This window comes from Orycteropus afer, unplaced genomic scaffold, assembly GCF_000298275.1.
Source record: "Orycteropus afer afer isolate SDZICR_OR568_19922 unplaced genomic scaffold, OryAfe1.0 scaffold00094, whole genome shotgun sequence".
Classification (NCBI taxonomy): domain Eukaryota; kingdom Metazoa; phylum Chordata; class Mammalia; order Tubulidentata; family Orycteropodidae; genus Orycteropus; species Orycteropus afer.
The window spans coordinates 979,051-995,849 of NW_006921681.1; the positions used below are offsets into that span (position 1 = coordinate 979,051).

Genomic DNA, 16,799 nt, shown 5'->3' on the forward strand with positions numbered 1-16,799 from the left:
CACGGCCCCCTGGCTCCCCTACAGTGCCCAGGGAGAAGAAGGGGTCTTCTGCCCAGGAGGATTGGCAACCACCCACCCCAGCCTCACCCTTGCCCTCCTTGGTCTTGGCCTTGCGAATGGGCACTGGCTGGGGTGCCTGCTGCGGACTGATGGCCAGAGGGGGCGCAACGGTGACCGTCTCCACTGCCGCAGCCACCGCAGCTGCTGCTGCCGCCGCCGAACTGCCCTTGAAGGGGTTGTTGGCACTGAACTCCCGCCACTTGGCACCCAGGACAGTCATCATTTTGGACATGGGGATCTTCGGGTTCTTCTTGGCAATGAGTGGCCTGGGTGGGGGAAGGGCAGGAGGTAAAGGTAGCACATAGTGGAGGAACAAGAGCCGCCCTGTCCCCCGCAGTGCCACCCCTTCTTCTCCCACACAGAGATGTATGGCACCAGCCCCGAGGTCCAGATCAGAAACACCAGGCAGAGAGGGGGCGCCTCAGGGGAGGGAAAAGGGCTTGAGACAAGAGCAGGCCCCAGACCCTCCTGGTTCCTGTTCCCGGGATGGGTGCTCTTCTAATTGGGTTCCCAGAACCCTGCAAGACCTGCAAGGCCAGCGTGACGGCCTGCAGTGGACACTGGGCCCCCTCCCCGTGCAGGCTTGATGCCACCCTCAAGTCTAGTCCTCAAGGGCAGCCCTCATGGATGTCACGCCCAGCAGCCTGGCCCGGCCTTGCCCACCTGAGGAACTGGCTGAAGGCCTTGTAATTGGTTAGCGTGTGGTAGTCCTCCTCAGAGAACAGGTAGTCCACGTCATCCAGGCCCCACTCGGCCATGAGCTGCCCCGAGGACTTGGGCTCCTGTGGAGATGGTGGGATCAGAAGAATGGGCCCTCTACATTGCACCCCGCAGGGCCCAGCCCAGGAGACCTCAGAACAGAGAGAAAGTAGTGTCTGTAGATTAACAAGAGCAGTTCTCACTCACCCACCTACAGAAAATATCCCAAAGCATACTCGCTCCTAGGGGAACTGTGAGGGGGGGCAGGGAGGAGCGGTGAGATGTAAGGCCAATCCCTAATGTTTAATGTGGGGACTGGGGGAGGTAGTGTGCACCAGGAACATCCATAAAGGGAGACCCACCAACTGCAGGGAGCCGGCCCAGGACACCTAGCCCAGGACTCTCTTAAGAGGCAGCCACCCAACTGGCCTCAAGACCCCTGGTGGGAAGGGGAGGACTAGCTCTCTGGGAGGAATATGTTCCCAGAATTTGGGCAGCAGGACAGAACAGTGGCCTGAAAAATGAGTTTTAGGAGAGTGTCCTCGGGAAGGGAGTAAGGTTGGGGGGTGTCTAAGGCATGTTGAGGCATCCCTGGGTGGTGCAAATGGTTAACACGCTTGGCTGCTGACCAAAAGGTTGGTGATTAGAATATACCCAGAGGTGCCTCAGAAGAAGAGCCTGGCAATCTAATTCCATAAAGTAGCCACTAAAAATGCTATGGAGAACAGTTCTACTCTGACACACACAGGGTTACCATGAGTCGGTTGGTTGGCTGGAAGCCATGTTGGGGAGAAATGAGGCCTCCCAGATGCCCCCAGGAGCAGCCGTCATGGGCCCCATGAAAGGATGGGCTGCTGCCAGGTCCCAGGCACAGGAAGGTGCATCCTGGCCAAGGCAGAGTCATGGGAGCCCAGTCACTGGCAGAGCCATGAGAAGGTTCCTAGGTTCCTGCTTTCCTTTCCAGTTGGGGTCACTGAGGCCCAGGGAGTCATGTGACTTCCTAAGGGCACACAGGGAGCTCGACAAAAAGCCTGCCACCCTCAGATCACAGAGCAGACAGAGCTGGCTGGGACCAGAGGCAATGGGGGCACAAGAAGAGGGGGTGGGAATGGGAGTTGGGCTCTGAGCCAGATGGCCACTTGGCTCTGCCATAGCCTGACAGGGAGATGGACAAGTTACCTCTCTGCACCTCAGTTTCATTTTCTATAAAATGCGGATAGTACCTGCCTCACAGGAGGAAGTGAATTAGCACAGGTACTTGGAACAGTGTCGTGTCAAGAGGTACAACCAAGTGTTCTTACCCAACCCATCCTGACTTCCTCCGTCCCAGAACCTCAATTTCCCTTCTTCCATGCAGCCCTGATCTAATCAGCCAATAAGCACAGTCCACTCACTAAGTCCTAGTCATTGGTCCAGTTGGTCTCCTGCTTGGAAACTAGAACACGGATCTGCTCCATCTCCTGCTGAATGGGACAGTGCATAGCTAAGATGCCCTGAGCTTCTGCAGCCATTCTCAGCCACACCCAGCCTGAGCACAGAGCTGACCCCACAGAGGTACAAAGAAACAGGGGTCTTGATGACACCATGGGTCCTACACCCATAGGGCCCTTTGCCTCTCAACTCTCTGGGGTCCTGAAGCAATAAACCACTTCTCTGCCTAAGCCCCATGAAGCACAGCTTTCTGTTCCTTGCACTGGAAGGCCTTCCTTGGCCCAAGGGGCCCCAGGGCTGACAATGAGGGTGGCAGAGAACCAGACCTGCCTAACCAGCAGGAGGGCTCCTGGAACCAGTTCTCTTGTTCTCTGACAATTCAGAGGTGTCCCTGTGGCACACGGCCCTTCTTGAAGGCCAGGCTTGGGGTTGGCACACTGCTGAGGTGGCCAGCCCCTACAGCCCAGCCCCACAGCTCCTACTCCCGAGGGCCGAGCATTACATGAGCGAGTGGGTGTACTGTTGCAGGACACCCCTAAATCACTTCTGCAAATTCATCTCTCAAAGCTGTCAGTCCTTGGCTGTCATCAGTCACAGATTACTCACAACACACCTACCGACTAATGAAATCACTGGTGTCAAGACAGCATGAGTCAGAGCTCCTGCCGTGCTTCCTAGCTCGTCATTCATGACTTCTGCCTCACCTGAGGAAGGCTGTACTAACATTTACTGAGCATTTACCCTTAAATCCACCGCCAGCCCAAATGGCACCTCATACCATCATGAACACGCAAAGGGAGTCAGTGTCCTAGGTGGCTTGCTGTCATCCACCCATCTCAGCCCTTACCCCCAGCCTCCCCACCTCCCCGAGGGTCCCACAGTGACCCCTCTGAGGCCTGAGGGGCTACAACCAAAGGCCAATCAGAGATCATCGAGTTGACTCTGCCTCAAGGCAACCCCATGTGTGTCAGAGCAGGACTGTGCTCCATGGGCTTTTATGGCTGTTTTCAGAAACAGATCTCCAAGCTCTTCTTCTGAGATGCTTCTGAGGGGACTGGAGCCTCCAGTCTTTCAGTTAGCAGCTGAATGCTTGAACTATTTGCACCACCCAGAGACTTCCGCAGGATGAACCTGAAGCCTGCACGCAGTTCACACAGACTCTTGTATCTATGGGGAGGATGCTTCCCCCAGGAAAGCAGCAGACCCATCTCTGTACCTTCTCTGAAATGCGGTTGGTGAGATACCTTTTAGGAAGGCCCACTTGGGCAACAGACCATGTGCTGAGCAACAAAGTTCCCTTCCTACCATCCATCTAGCTGCTTCTGTGCCAAAACCTCTATTTATTGTCTTATTTTCCCAAATTGCTCCAAGCAAGAGGTTCCTGACATGAAACTTGAGCTCAGAATATCCATCACTCTCCCCAGAAATAACTGAACACTCGTGCAGGCACACCACTGCCAAGAGCAGCCAATACATCAACAGGATACTCCATAGAGTTCCTCTACAAACTCCCAAATGCCATCCATCATGACTGCAGATGTGTCTCTGAGATTTCCAACACAATGTTTCTTATAAACTTAGAAAACTGGCCGACTGCAAGGAAGTCAGTCCGGGGCCCCCCAGCCCAAGGCCCTCATGAGAGGCAGCTGCCTGACTGGCCTGAGGACCCCTGGGTGAGAAGAGGAGGACTAGCACTCTGAGAGGAAAATATTCTAGGAATTTGGGTGGCAGGACAGGACAGTGGTCTGAAAGATGGGTTTTAGGAGGAGAGGTGTCCTTGGGGAAGCAGCAGGTTATGGAGTACCTAAGGCATTGGAAGTTCTTGGGTGGGACAAACAGTTAACACACTGAGCCAACCAAAAGGTTAGCAATTTGAGTCCACCCAGAGGTACCTGAGAAGAAAGGCCTGCCTATTCACTTCTGAAAATCAGACATTGAAAATTCTGTGGGGTGCAATTCCACTCTGACCCACATGGGGGTGCCATGAGTCAGAATTGACTTGACAGCAACAAATACTAGCACTGGGAAGGCATACTGGAAAGAAAGGAAACTTCCAGGATGCCCCATGCCCGTGCTCACAGACCCATCTGCCCCCAACAGCCACTAGCTAGGAAAGGATGCTCTGGCCTTTTTGACTCAGGGGTTCCTGCATTAGAAGGCAGAGAACTGAAGGCCCATAAGGCTGAGCCCCTCCAAGCAGGTGTGTCCTCTGCACGAGCTCGGGTCTCTCCCATCCCGGCCTCCTTACCTTTAAGCCTCCATCATCATTATCATCTTCGTCATCATCCTTCTTCTTTCGCTTGGCTTTTTTCTCCTTCTTGTCCTTGAGTTTCTTCTTCTTCTTTTTATTTGGAGAGTAGTCACTGCCCTCACTGTCCGACTTCTCTTCCAGATCCTCTTCATTTTCTGACAGCTCATCATTGCTCCCCTAGAAGACACAGGAGGACAGTGAGGCCAAGAGAGGCCCAAAGGCAACCCAGAGTCCTGGGCAACAGCGCTGTCCGAGTGCAGACTCCTGGGAAACCAATGGGCCACACCTGGACACGTGCTGGGTCACTCATTCCCATTCTACATCAGCATCCCAGTGCTCTCGGACTCAGCACCCGAGCCAAGCTGAGAACCAGGAGCCGGCATCAAGGGGCACCAAGCCCAGGGCTCATCTCCCAACAGCTGGGCAGCAGCAAATGGTAGAACATGCCTAAAACATGCCAGTGCAACAAGGCATCTTTGGAGACAAGACTTCTGCACCGAACAATGTAACCACAGCCTGCTTGGGTTTGTGCCTGGGATGATACCAAAACCACATCATTCACAATCAGGTTTTTATGGACTTTGGGATTTTAACAAGTATCATGTGATGATGGCACTGGACCCAGGAGGTCAGAGCAGAGGATATGATGTCAAGAGGCCAAAAAAAGACACAAGAAAAAGGCCAGAGCACAAGTAGGCCCACAGACAAGGTCTCCCTAGCTCCCAGCTCATGGATGGGACCTATGGAAATGAGTGGATCAAACAAAACCTGAAATTAGTATGATCCCCATTATATGAACTATCTAGAGCAGGCAAGTCATGTACAGTAGCCAAAGTTTTATCAGTGGTTACCAGGGGCAAGCGGGAGGGAAGGAGAAAGGAGCACACAGTGCGCAGGGGATACTGAGCTTCTGTTAATGGTGTTGGAAAAATTCAGGAACAGTTAACAGTGATGGTTGAACACAACTGATGGATGCAATTAATGTCTGAACTGTACATGTGAAGGCTGTAGAAATGGCGAATGGTACCTACATACTTACCCCAATTTAAAAAAAAAAAAAATAGCAAATAATTCCAGGCCACTTACAAGAAAGAGGTCCATGCAATATTTCTATACATTAGTGATGTAAAAACATTAGTATTGATTTAAAAAAAAAAAAAAAGCAGCACCTCTAATTATGGAACAGTCAACCATACAAGATCAAAAGGCAGCCTGTGCCCAGGATAAAGCTCAGAAAGCAGAAAAGGATAAGAAAGAAGGACGAGTGGAAATGCTAAACACACGGAGGAAGTGGGAAGAGCGCTGTTACATCGTGGGGATTGCAATCAATGTCACAAACCAAAACGTGCATGAACTGTTGAATGGAAAACCAATTTGCTCTGTCAACTTTCACTCAAATCACAATAAAAAGTTAAAAAAAAAAAAAAACTATAATTAATGTCGAGCTCATACCCAGTCCTATCTGCTTCCTTTTCCAGAAGCTGCTATGGCACAAGCCCATCTTCCCCCCCAGCCCCCACCCAGGCTGCTTCCTTTCAATACCGAGACAAGGTAATTTAGGCTGCTCTTAAGCTTGGCTTCCTTGATTTAGTTTCCTGTCTGTACAGGCAGAAAATGGCCCATTTATATGGAGATAAGGACGTTTACAGCCAGAGCATCCCCACCAGAAAGGGACTGCCCCTCGGAGAAAGCTGTTTGCTCATTGCCTGGAGAGATACTAGTCGGCTGGCAAGGCCCCTCCAGGCTCCTCCCAGCCCAGGTCAGGAGGGAGAGGCTGGGGAGTGAGGCAGTCACGGCTGCCACAATTACCAGCACTCGGCTTGTTACCTTCATGATTGCTATTAACTGTTTTGAAGGTGAGCAAAGAGAGCCGTGGGGAGAGAATTGCAGACATGAAACTGAGCTCGGAAACCAACGTGGGTGAGGGAAAGACAGGTGGGGGGAGGAGGAGGGAAGGAAGAAGAGAAGAGAAGGAAGAGGAGATGAGCCAGTGGGAGTGGGTACAGAATGGGGGGTAGCTCAGGCAGCAGCATCTGTCTGCAGAATCTCAGGAGCTCTCACCCAAGTCTGTGCCCTTACAGGCCACCTGCTAAGGAGGCAACCACCTGCCTTCCCCTGCTCCCCACCACCGGACAGAGGCAGCAAATGGGCCCATGGTATCACTAGTTGAGGGCAGACAACATCGCTGATGAAAGGCTGTCCCCAAGCTAACAGCTGGGACAGGCCCCTGCTCCATGCTCTTTGCATCCTCCAGCAATTCTGGAAACAGGTCACTCTCCTGCAGGCTCCCACAGGGAGTCCCTCCAGCCCCACTGACTGAACCTTTTATGCCCATTAAACCACCAAGTCAGAGAATCAGCACGCTGACATTTGGCAGCAGCAGGGCCCTTCCAGAATTGGGTGTTTCCCAGAATTCTGAATCCACACCAGGCCCCAGGGGGCCTCAGGTCTGGCCACACCCCTAGTCTCCTGCTCCCAGGCTGGTGATGATGCAAGGCCCTAAGGTCCCAGCTCCCAGGCTCCTTCTCGGTCCTTTGGGGAGACACAGGAAACAGGGACATCCATTTCCCCGGTCAGCTTCAAGAAACCACCTTTCCAGAGTCCTGAGGGACACACTTGTCCCCAGCCCTCCAGCAAAGGTAAGATCCCTGGAGAGAGGAGCCACTACCAGCTTCAGCATCACAGACTGAGGCTGGAGACCTACAGGGAGGAATACTGGGCTGCCCTCCATTGCCCCAGGGCAGACCCCACCAACCCTACCAGGGATGCCACTACAATGGGTCCTGGGCAGTGCAGGGCAAAAGACTGCCTCAGAGCTCTGTCCCTTGCTAGGCTGTGACTTGGGCAAGTCCCCACAACAACCTGAAACTCACTTCCTCACCTGTGAAATGAGTATGCCACAGAGGGTGGTGAAGAGGATCACGGAAGATCATGTAATAAAAAGTCCTAAAAAATTTTAAATGGAAGCAACTCAGATATAGAGAAGTAGTGCTCAGAAATGGAGGTGGGGGTGGCATGGGAAGTACACTCATCCACAGGACCCAGGGATTCACAGCGCATTGGGCCAGGCCAGCGCAGAGCGCATTCCAAACAGCCCCCGTTCTCTGCCTCTACACCACCACGACCAGCCTCCACGACTGCGGGCCACCAGGGCACTTCCTGCCTTGGCTCTCAAACCAGCCTGAGCCTGGTAATGCCCAGGAACTGCCCGGTTGACCCTGATTCTGCCTTGGAAGCCAAAGATACAATGAGGACAAAATGGAGGGAACAGCTGTGTCTTACCCCTCGTTTCTGCCAGTGCAAATCCAGACTGGGCTAAAGCCAATTGCACAGACACGCTAGCAGCTGGGAGACAGTAACAGGATGGATGGACGTGTGGGCGGCCTTCAGGGGCTGTTGTGAAACACCTGAGGAGGGAGTGGACCTGGGCATCTGGTGGGAGCAACCATCACCCATGGCCAAGGTGCAGAAAAGAAAGAGTGGCTGGTAAGGCTCTGAAGGCAGGGCCTAGAGGGAGGTGGCGGGCGGGCAGGCGGGCGCCTCCAGCAGAGTTCGTTGTCTGGCAGGAGCAGCAGTGTGAGCAGGGTGCTGGGTAGGGATGGGGGGACAGGCCTGGCACAAGGCCCCAAGCTGGGTACTGGCGGAAGGGCTTGCCCAGGGTCCACTCCAGAGAGAAGTGGGAGAGCAGGAGAGGGAGGAATGAGCTAGAGCTGTAGCCAGGCATGTCTACAGCTCCCTATTGCTCGCTCTGCAGCACTCCCCCACCTGGGGCTCAGGCAAGAAGGCAGTCCTTCAGACAGCCCTTCATTTCACAGCAGGACCTCCTTCTCCCTCCTCTGTCCTACCTCCTGCTCTGGGAGAGCCTGTCCAAGCGGAAGCTCTGACTCAATTCGCCGCTGCCTGCAGCCCCTGATTCTTTCTCTGCTCTACCTTCTTCCTGACCACACTGCCTAAACCCTTACAGGTCCTGCCTCATCAGACTCTCCCTCCCTGCCCTGGTGGACGGGTGGGGCACAGAACAGGTCTGTTAGAGAGAGCTGCCCTCTGACAAACAAGTCCATGTCTGCAGCATAACTCCTACCTAGTTGTTTCTGTAGCTCTTAGGAGCTCTGGTAGCGTAGTGCCTAAGGCACTTGACTGCTAACCAGAAGGCTGGTGGTTCAAACCCATCAGCTACTCCTCAGAAAGAAGATGGGGCAATCTACTTCCATAGTGATACTGCCTCAGAAACCCAAGGAGGGGTCGCTAAGAGTTGGGTCCGACTCGATGGCACACAACAACAAGACCTAAACCTCTTTTTCATTCTCCAAAATCATCCCTTACAGAAAAAGGGTTAAGACAGAAGGATAGTGGATGATTCTGAAAGCAAGCTGCAGTGGGGTGACCCATCAGAGTAATGTTGGCCAGTGGGCAAGAGGGAAGAACCAGCCGGGGCGGGGGCGGGGGGACAGCTATTCAATATCTTGAACCTTCCTGAGAGGTATGTAGACCAGACCATGTTCAGGGGAAAGCGAGGTAAACCAGTTGCTGTTGAGTCAACTCTGACTCATGACAACCCCATTTGTGTCAAAGTAAAATTGTGCTCCACAGGGTATTCGATGCCTGAGTTTTCAAAAATAGATCACCAGGCCTTTCCTCCAAGGCATCTCTGGGCAGACTTGAACGTCCAACCTTTCAGTTAGCAGCTAAGTATGGGAACCATTTGTACCACCCAAGGATGCTGAGATCCAGGCACCAAGTACTAATTCCCCATTAAGTTTCAACCTAAACCTCGCAGTCAGCGAAACCAAGCCATACTGTCAATTGTGGAAATCAGATGGCAGTCAGGCCTTTGACCTTGGCAATGTCCCCTGGGCTGCAACAGCCCCAGGCATGACTCTGAAGGATGCTCCAAGGGCTGGTAGAAGAACCTTAGTGGACTTGGACTTCCCAAGCAGAACCTTTCTGCAAAGCTGCTTCAAACGTGACGCCCAGTCGGTGTAGACAGGAGCTGCGGCAGGCAGGAGGGGGCTCTGGTCACCAGGCCCAGCTGAGGGCAGAGATGGGGACCAGTCTGGTGCCCACCCACCCTCCCTCCTTCCCAGTGCTGTGGATGCTCATGCCAGAGGCCTCCTCTCCCTCTCCCTCCCTTCACGCCAGAGCTCAGCACTTATCTGGGAAAAGGGCATTTCCACTCAAAAGGAAGGGCTTGGAGAGTTGGTCATTCTTGATTTGGGGTCCTTCAAGATTGAGAGGGAAAAAGGAAGGATGAAATATGAGCTTTCCCATTCACGAGTGTTATAAACAGTTATAATTTAGCACTGAATAATTGGTTGCTATGGGAACCGCTGCAGTACAGGTTGAAATCATTTCTCCCTCCTGCACTCCGGTCTGACAAGGAGCTTCATCTACATATGCTCAGGTTCCGGTTATTTTATGTAAATCAGAATCCCAGACTTGCTGCCTGCACTCCCCCCAAATGCCTAACCCTTCTGCGGTCTCAACCCACCACCTTACCTCAGTGCCACCTGATTGGAGATGGAGGGGAGATGGGGAGACGTTCCCCTCCTGTGTCCTGAGGACTCCAGGTGGGTGGGTGGGCAGGCAGGTATGCAGGTGGGCACACACGGCAGCTCTCTGGCTGCAGTGAGGTCCAGACCCTCTCAGGATCTGATGATTGCACCCAGCCAGGCTCAAAGGAGTGCAGGGAAGGGGGCCCCAGGGTCACCTTGGGGCTTGCTTGGCACTGCCTGGACATCTTGAGGCCTCCTGTCCACCCAGCCTCCCAGCTCTCTTGAGGACCAGACTTGCATCTTGGTAGAGAGAGGAGGGGGAAAGAGGGAGGAAGCAAGGGGAAGAGGAGGAGGGAGAGAGGAGGGAGAGGGGAGGGAGAGGGGGGAAGGAAGGCAGGCAGGAGGAGGGGGAAGGGATGGAGGAGAGGAGAGCAGGAGGGCAGGCAGGGAGAGGGGGAGACTCCAGCAGAGGGACCAAGCCCAGACTAGCCTCAGACAGACAGACAAAGATCCAGACACGGACAGTTTCAGAGACAAAAACAAAAGCATGGTTTTAGGTCAGTCCAGAAACCGGAGGGAGGAGGAGACTTGAGCCAGCATGGAAGAAGGAAAAAAAAACACCATGGTCTCACCATTGGGTATGAAGGAGGCAGGAACTGGCCCTCTGAGGCCTTGGAGCCCACCCCAATGTACCTCCTCTCCTCCTCCCTGCAGCCCCACTGCTGCCCATACACTGCCTACCTACACCCCCTTGACAGCCAGGAGGGTCCCTCTGCACCCTGTGCCCAGGAGGAACAGAGAGAAAAGCCCCAGGGTCCTTCATCTATATTTGGGACTAACTTGGAACTGGGCAGGCCCAGCCTGAAGGCCAGAGACTCCAATGCAGGACAACATCCCCCTCTAGGCTGAGCCTCCCACCCAGGACCCCTGGAAAAAGCTACCAGAGAGAAAATACTCAGGAGAAGGAGCTGGGTGCAGGGGCATGGCAGGAAGCCCTTGTCCTCAGCCACTTATTGTTGTTTAGCGACCCCATGTGACAGAGAAGTACTGCCCCATGAAGTATCCTAGTCCATAATCTTTAAGGGAACACATTGCCAGGTCTTTTCTCTCACGGAGAAGCTAGTGGGTTCAAACCACCAACCTTTGATTTAGCAGCCAAGTGGTTAACTGTTGCAACAAAGGGCTCCTTTCCTCAGCCACTGGGGACCCCAAACTCCACCTCCACCCCACCTGCAGAGCCTGGGTCTAGAGGAGGGTAGTAGACGGACATGGAGGCAGCAGAAGAGTCACAGACAGTCTAGGCACCTGCATCCCAGGCCCCACCAACTCAGAACCATTGCTCCCTCACCTCGCACCAGCACTGCCCTCAAGGTTGCAGTACCAGAGGCGAGGGGCACAGAGGGAGGGACCGCGGCCAAGAATACGGAGACCCCACCTTGTTGGAAGAGCCAACTCACCACATCTCAGTCAAAGCAAAGACGTGCAGAGGCTCAGCTGCAGGAGAGACTCAAGGCCAGGGGTCCCTCTCTTCTCCTCTCTGCCTCCACTTCCCCATCCACATAATGGAGACAGGGAGCTTCACCCCCTCCCTAACCCCTAAAAGATGCTAGACTCTCAGAACACAGGCCTGTGTGTCTCATCAAGGATCATGGGAAAGTGGGAGCCATCTCATGTTGGACTCCCCCAACCTAGGTCCTTCCTTCATTCCACCAACCTTCCCACATGCAGTGCATTTCAGCACCCATGACAAGGGGTGAGGTGTTCTGGGAGGGGACAGACATACAGCACCAGGACCACAAGCAGTATCACATGATGACCAGGACTACGGGGGTGGCAAGAAGGGAGGGTAGGATTAGGCAGGGAGAAGTGGGCTTTGGAGATGCTGGAGATCACTCCAGGTGACAAAACCACAGTCAATACAGGGTTGAGAGGAACATGAGGTGTGGCTGCAATGCAGGTGGGGAGGGGCTGTTGCCATATGGCCTGCAGGCTAGGCTTACGATCTCGGAGAATGAGGCTGGAGAGGAATAATCAGATGTACACTTTAGGGTGTCCCCTCCCCATGAGAGAGTAGAGGAGGACTGCAGGGGCAGGACAGGCCAGAGCAGGAGAGCAGACAAAGGTAAAGGTTCGGATGAGAAATGATGATGCCAATCACAGCAAAGGGAGGCAGAAGCCATAGCTGAGGTGGTTCTGAGCAGAGGAAGGAGGCCTAGACACCTTCCTGCTCTAGTCTTTCAGTTCCCAACAGGCCAGCCTGGAGCTGACCACCACAGGGACACAGGAGCAAGTCCAGAGCAGCTCCACCATTCAAACATATCCAAGCTGACACCAAGACATGAGATGAGCAGGACACAAGCCAAAGGTGGAAGTGAGGGACCCCAAAAGTCCACCAGACCTGCCTCCACCACCCCTCACACGTGAAAGGGCTCTGGATGGTCCACATCTGTTTGACTCAAAAGGACCTCACGAGGTTGAACAGCATCCCCTCTGAAACTTCATGCCCACTGGAACCTCAGATTGTGATCTTATTTGGAAAAAGGGTCATTGCAGATGTAATTCATTAGGATGAGGTGGACCCAAAATCCAATGACTGGGGTACTTATAAGAGAAGAGAGAGACAGAGACACAGAGGAGAAGGCCAAGTAAAGATGGAGGCAGAGATTGATGGGGTGTGTCTCCAAGCCAAAGAACACCAAGGATTGCTGCAACACCAGAAACCAGGAGAGAGACTTGGAATAGCTTCTCCCTCTGAGTCCCCAGAAGGAACCAACCCTGCCCCCTTCATTTTGGACTCCTGGTCTCCTGAACTGTGAGAGAATAAATCTCTATTGTTTTAAGCCACTCAGTCTGTAGTCCTTTGTTACAGCATCCCCAAAGGTGAGCAGGGAAAAGTGATAGCACTTCCCTTATTACAAATACAGAACACTTCTCACCTTCTCATCACCATCATCTTTCACTCCAATAATTACGGGAGCATCCCCTTGCTTCTGCCTCTGCCCCTGCCATTGTTCCCCTCATAGCAGCCAGAGGGAGTCTGTCAAAGCCAAGTCAGATCATGTCCCTCCTTTGCTCAAGGCCTTCCAGCCACACCATCTCACACAAGGTACAAGGAGAGGCACACAGTGGCCTCAATTCACCCAGGCATCACATCCCGGAACATTCTGGAATGTTCTGGAACATCCTAGAATGACCTGGAACATCCTAGAACATTCTGGAATGTTTAAGAACATTCAACAGACATATCTGCCATCACAGAACTTCTGCACATGTCCTCAGGTTTTCTCATGGCTCCCTCCCTCACTCTGTGAGGCTGTGCCCCAGGGAACTGAGGGCATTGATACCTCCCCAATGCACATGTCACCAGTCACCTCACCCATTCAACTCACTGTAAGGCTGGTGAGGCCCCTTGGGTCATGGAAGTGAAAGCCATGGAAAGCTGATGGCACTTCCCCTTGGATCAGCAGCCAGGGTAGGGCAGGCCTGGCAGGGGGCAGACTGGACAGAGCTGATGTCCTTGGCTCAGATCCCATTTGAACCCCAGTGACCCTGGGCAAGTTCACCTCCAAGCCTCCAAACCCTTGTCTGCAAAGTGGGGTGCATACCTCCCTCACAGACTGCCTGGAGGGCCAGAGGTGACAACATAAGGTGGACACTAAGAATGCAGTGAGCAAACAAACTGATGTCCCTGCCATCACATGATCCTATTATCATTGTCCCCCTTCCAGCAGGAAGGACTTTAAGGAGCAAATCACCTTGATTTCCACATCAGTCAAACGAATGTCCCACCAAGTTCTTAAGTTTATCTGGAGTATAAAATGAGTCCCATGAAAGCATTTTGAAAATATGCCATCAAGCGTTGTCAGTGATGGCAAACATTGATCTATGGGTGAATAGATGGGTGGACAGGCTGAACGATTAGGTATGTCTATGCAGGGGGCAGTGTGTCCATGACCATATAGAGTTGACAGACAGTGTTTCTACAAGTGTATTTGTATGTTCTGTAAAAATTTCCAAGTATATAGTAGAGCTGACAAGGGACAAGGTTGTAGCCACTTCTTGGCCACAGCCAACTACTCAGAGGTAATGAGTCGTTGGACTGTGGGCTCAAGACCATGGTCGCAGGGCATAACAAGCTCGACTGGCATAACATGCTACACAAAAACCTTGTTCCACATCCTACTTTGGTGAATAGCAACTGAGATCTTAAAAGCTTGCAAGCGGCCATCTAGATGCAATGATGGGTCTCTCCTCATCCAGAGCAAAGATGAATGAAGAAAACCAAAGACACATGGAAACTATTAGTCCATGGGACTGGTAACCACGCAATCCTCAACCTATATGACTATGAGACCAGAAGGACTAGATAGTACCTGGCTACCACTATCAACCACTCGGAGAGGGATCTATATAGGAGATCCTGGATAGAGTGGGAGAATAATGTGGAACAAAACTCAAAATCAATAAAAAAAAAAAGATGGGGGGACCAGGTTTGCTGGTTTGATAGAGCCTGGTAGAACCTCTGAGACTATGGCCCCTAGCTGCCCTTCAGGTCTGGAATTGAATTCACTCCTGTGGCTTCCAGTCAAAAAAAAAGACAGGCATGTGAGCTGAACATTTACATTAGGTAGATACACTCCTTGGAGAGATTAATCACGAGAGAATAGAAGGGCTGTGTATGCACAGGGAGACAGGTCAGGTGGCAGGAGTACATGGGAGGGAAGGACACAGAGAGGAGTTGACTATGGGAAGGAAGTGGGAGGAGAGCTGTAGCACTGTGGGAGACTGTAATCAATGTTATGAGACAAAGTGTACATTAATTGCTGTATGGAAGATGAATTTGTTCTGTAAACTTTCACCCAAATCACAATAAAATTTAAAAAACAAAAAATTTCTATCAAGATAGGGAGACGAGGGGTTCACTTGGTTCGTAGCATCAAGCCACACCAGAGTCAGCTGAGCATGGCAGAGCCTCTCCTACGTGTAACCAGCTAAGAAACAGAGGAACCAAGCAACCAAATGGAAGCCACACAGCTCGTGCACGTTAGTTATGAGCAAACCCATAGAGGAGGGCCTCTTTATTCTCCTCCTGATTTTATCAGTTGCACCAAATTTCCAAACTTACAACAGGTCGGAAGCAGCACTTTTAAAGGAAGGAGAGAGTTGCTACATAGCAGACATGTGGACAGCAGCCAGCTGTGAACACCGAGGGTAACGAAGACAGAAAAGCTAAGAGATGAAATATGGGCTTTAAGCAGCAATCCAGGGACCCTAAGTGGAGGGGCAAGGGACCCTGGGGACCTCATGGCCCACGACAGCCATGCAGGAAAGGATCATTGATGCTCAAGACAGTCTGCTTAAGAAGGCAGGGACATTTCAGCTAAAATTTTAGAAAGGCTTCCCTATACATAGTACTTAGGACTGTAAGCATGCTTTTAGTGTTTTTCACCCAAACTCAGCTCTTGAGAAAGCTGTCCCCCAAAAAGGCCCAGGCAATCACATGTCCTGGGTGGCAGTGACCCACTCCACTCCACACACCTCTTTCTTCTTCCGCTTCCCTTTGGACTTGTTCTCCTTGAGCTTCTTGGACTTCTTCTTCTTGGGGAGGCTCACGGGCTCCTCAGGGAAAAAATCATCAAAGACTTCAAGGCCACCATCTTCTTCTTCTGGAAAAATCAAGAAGAGAGGGGTATTACTCTGGCACTTCCCCTAATGAGAAGGACACTTCCCCAAGGACACAACGAGAGGCAGAGTCTGCTCAAATACCTGGCTCCATCTGCACCCAACCACGGCCATCCTGCCCTCCTGTCTGCAACTCTGTGCCCCCTCCCCCTTCCCCTCCTCGCCCACTTATAATCTCCAGCCCCACCTCTGTTCCCTACAGATAAATCCATCCCCTCTGCCCCCTACACACACCTCTTTCTGACCCCTCAAAGTTAACAACCCTAGACGCAGCAAAAGAAAGACATGAAAGAAACCACCTCCCTACTGTGGACTTTCCTCATCTGTGAAATGGGACAATTCTAACTTACTCCTGATGGACATGCTCAGGAAACTGAAACTTGCTGAGCAACAGTGAGCAGTTAACTAAGGAACCTTGTTGATATGCCTTCTAGGGAGAAAGCAGTCCTCTCATATCACAAAACTATCTTCTGCCAACTGGGGAGGATGGTGGCTTTACTGAGTGGCTGACCCAAGGTCCTACTCTCTGCCCTCCCAGGACCCTGGTGTGTCTGGGAGGCAGCTCATGAATGCAGAACGCTGAGGGAGCACAGGTGACCCCAGGATCAGATGTGTCATCATAGCCAATGCCAAGGACTGCAGGAAACCTCCAGCAAGGAGGATCTCAGAACACCCTGTGGGTCCAAGGGGGAGCCGAGGGTGATAATTCCTCTCCCTTCTTGATCTGCATTCCCACCTGCACCCCACAAGCATACACAGATACCAACACGCCTTGCCCCAGACGCACACATGTTGTCATTCTGTTCTCACTGGACACCAAGCAAGATGGGAAATTCCTACAGGAGATATTGCATCCACCCACATGAGGGTTTCTCAAATCTGCCTAGGATTCCTGAGTCCCTCCCTTACTTCAAGAATCAAAGGCTCCAAGAACAGGGGCTGGCTAAAGAATAATGTAGACTCTGCAAAACACCACATAATGTGGATGAACTTGGAGGACATTATGCTGAGTGAAATAAGTCAATTACAAAAGGACAAATATCGTATTAGTCCGTTATTGTAAAAATTAAGGAACGGTTTATCTATAGAAGGAAATTTTCTTTGTTGGTTACCAGGGGTGGGAGGGGAGGGGAGGGAAGGCTGTTAGATAGATAGAGATAAGTATTGATTTGGGTGAAGAGAAG

At 52.1% G+C, this 16,799-nt stretch overlaps 1 protein-coding gene across 1 annotated transcript in view; it reads right to left on the reverse strand.

The window, feature by feature from the left end:
* The window catches only part of CHD5 (chromodomain helicase DNA binding protein 5), an 88,772-nt gene that overhangs the window by 60,547 nt on the left and 11,426 nt on the right, over positions 1–16,799 (reverse strand). The window contains exons 2-5 of the mRNA XM_007942645.1: positions 15,472–15,599; positions 4,439–4,618; positions 724–842; positions 88–326 (exon numbers count right to left, since the gene is read on the reverse strand). Coding sequence (XP_007940836.1) covers positions 88–326; positions 724–842; positions 4,439–4,618; positions 15,472–15,599 — 666 coding nt within the window. The remainder of the gene's footprint in view (positions 1–87; positions 327–723; positions 843–4,438; positions 4,619–15,471; positions 15,600–16,799) is intronic.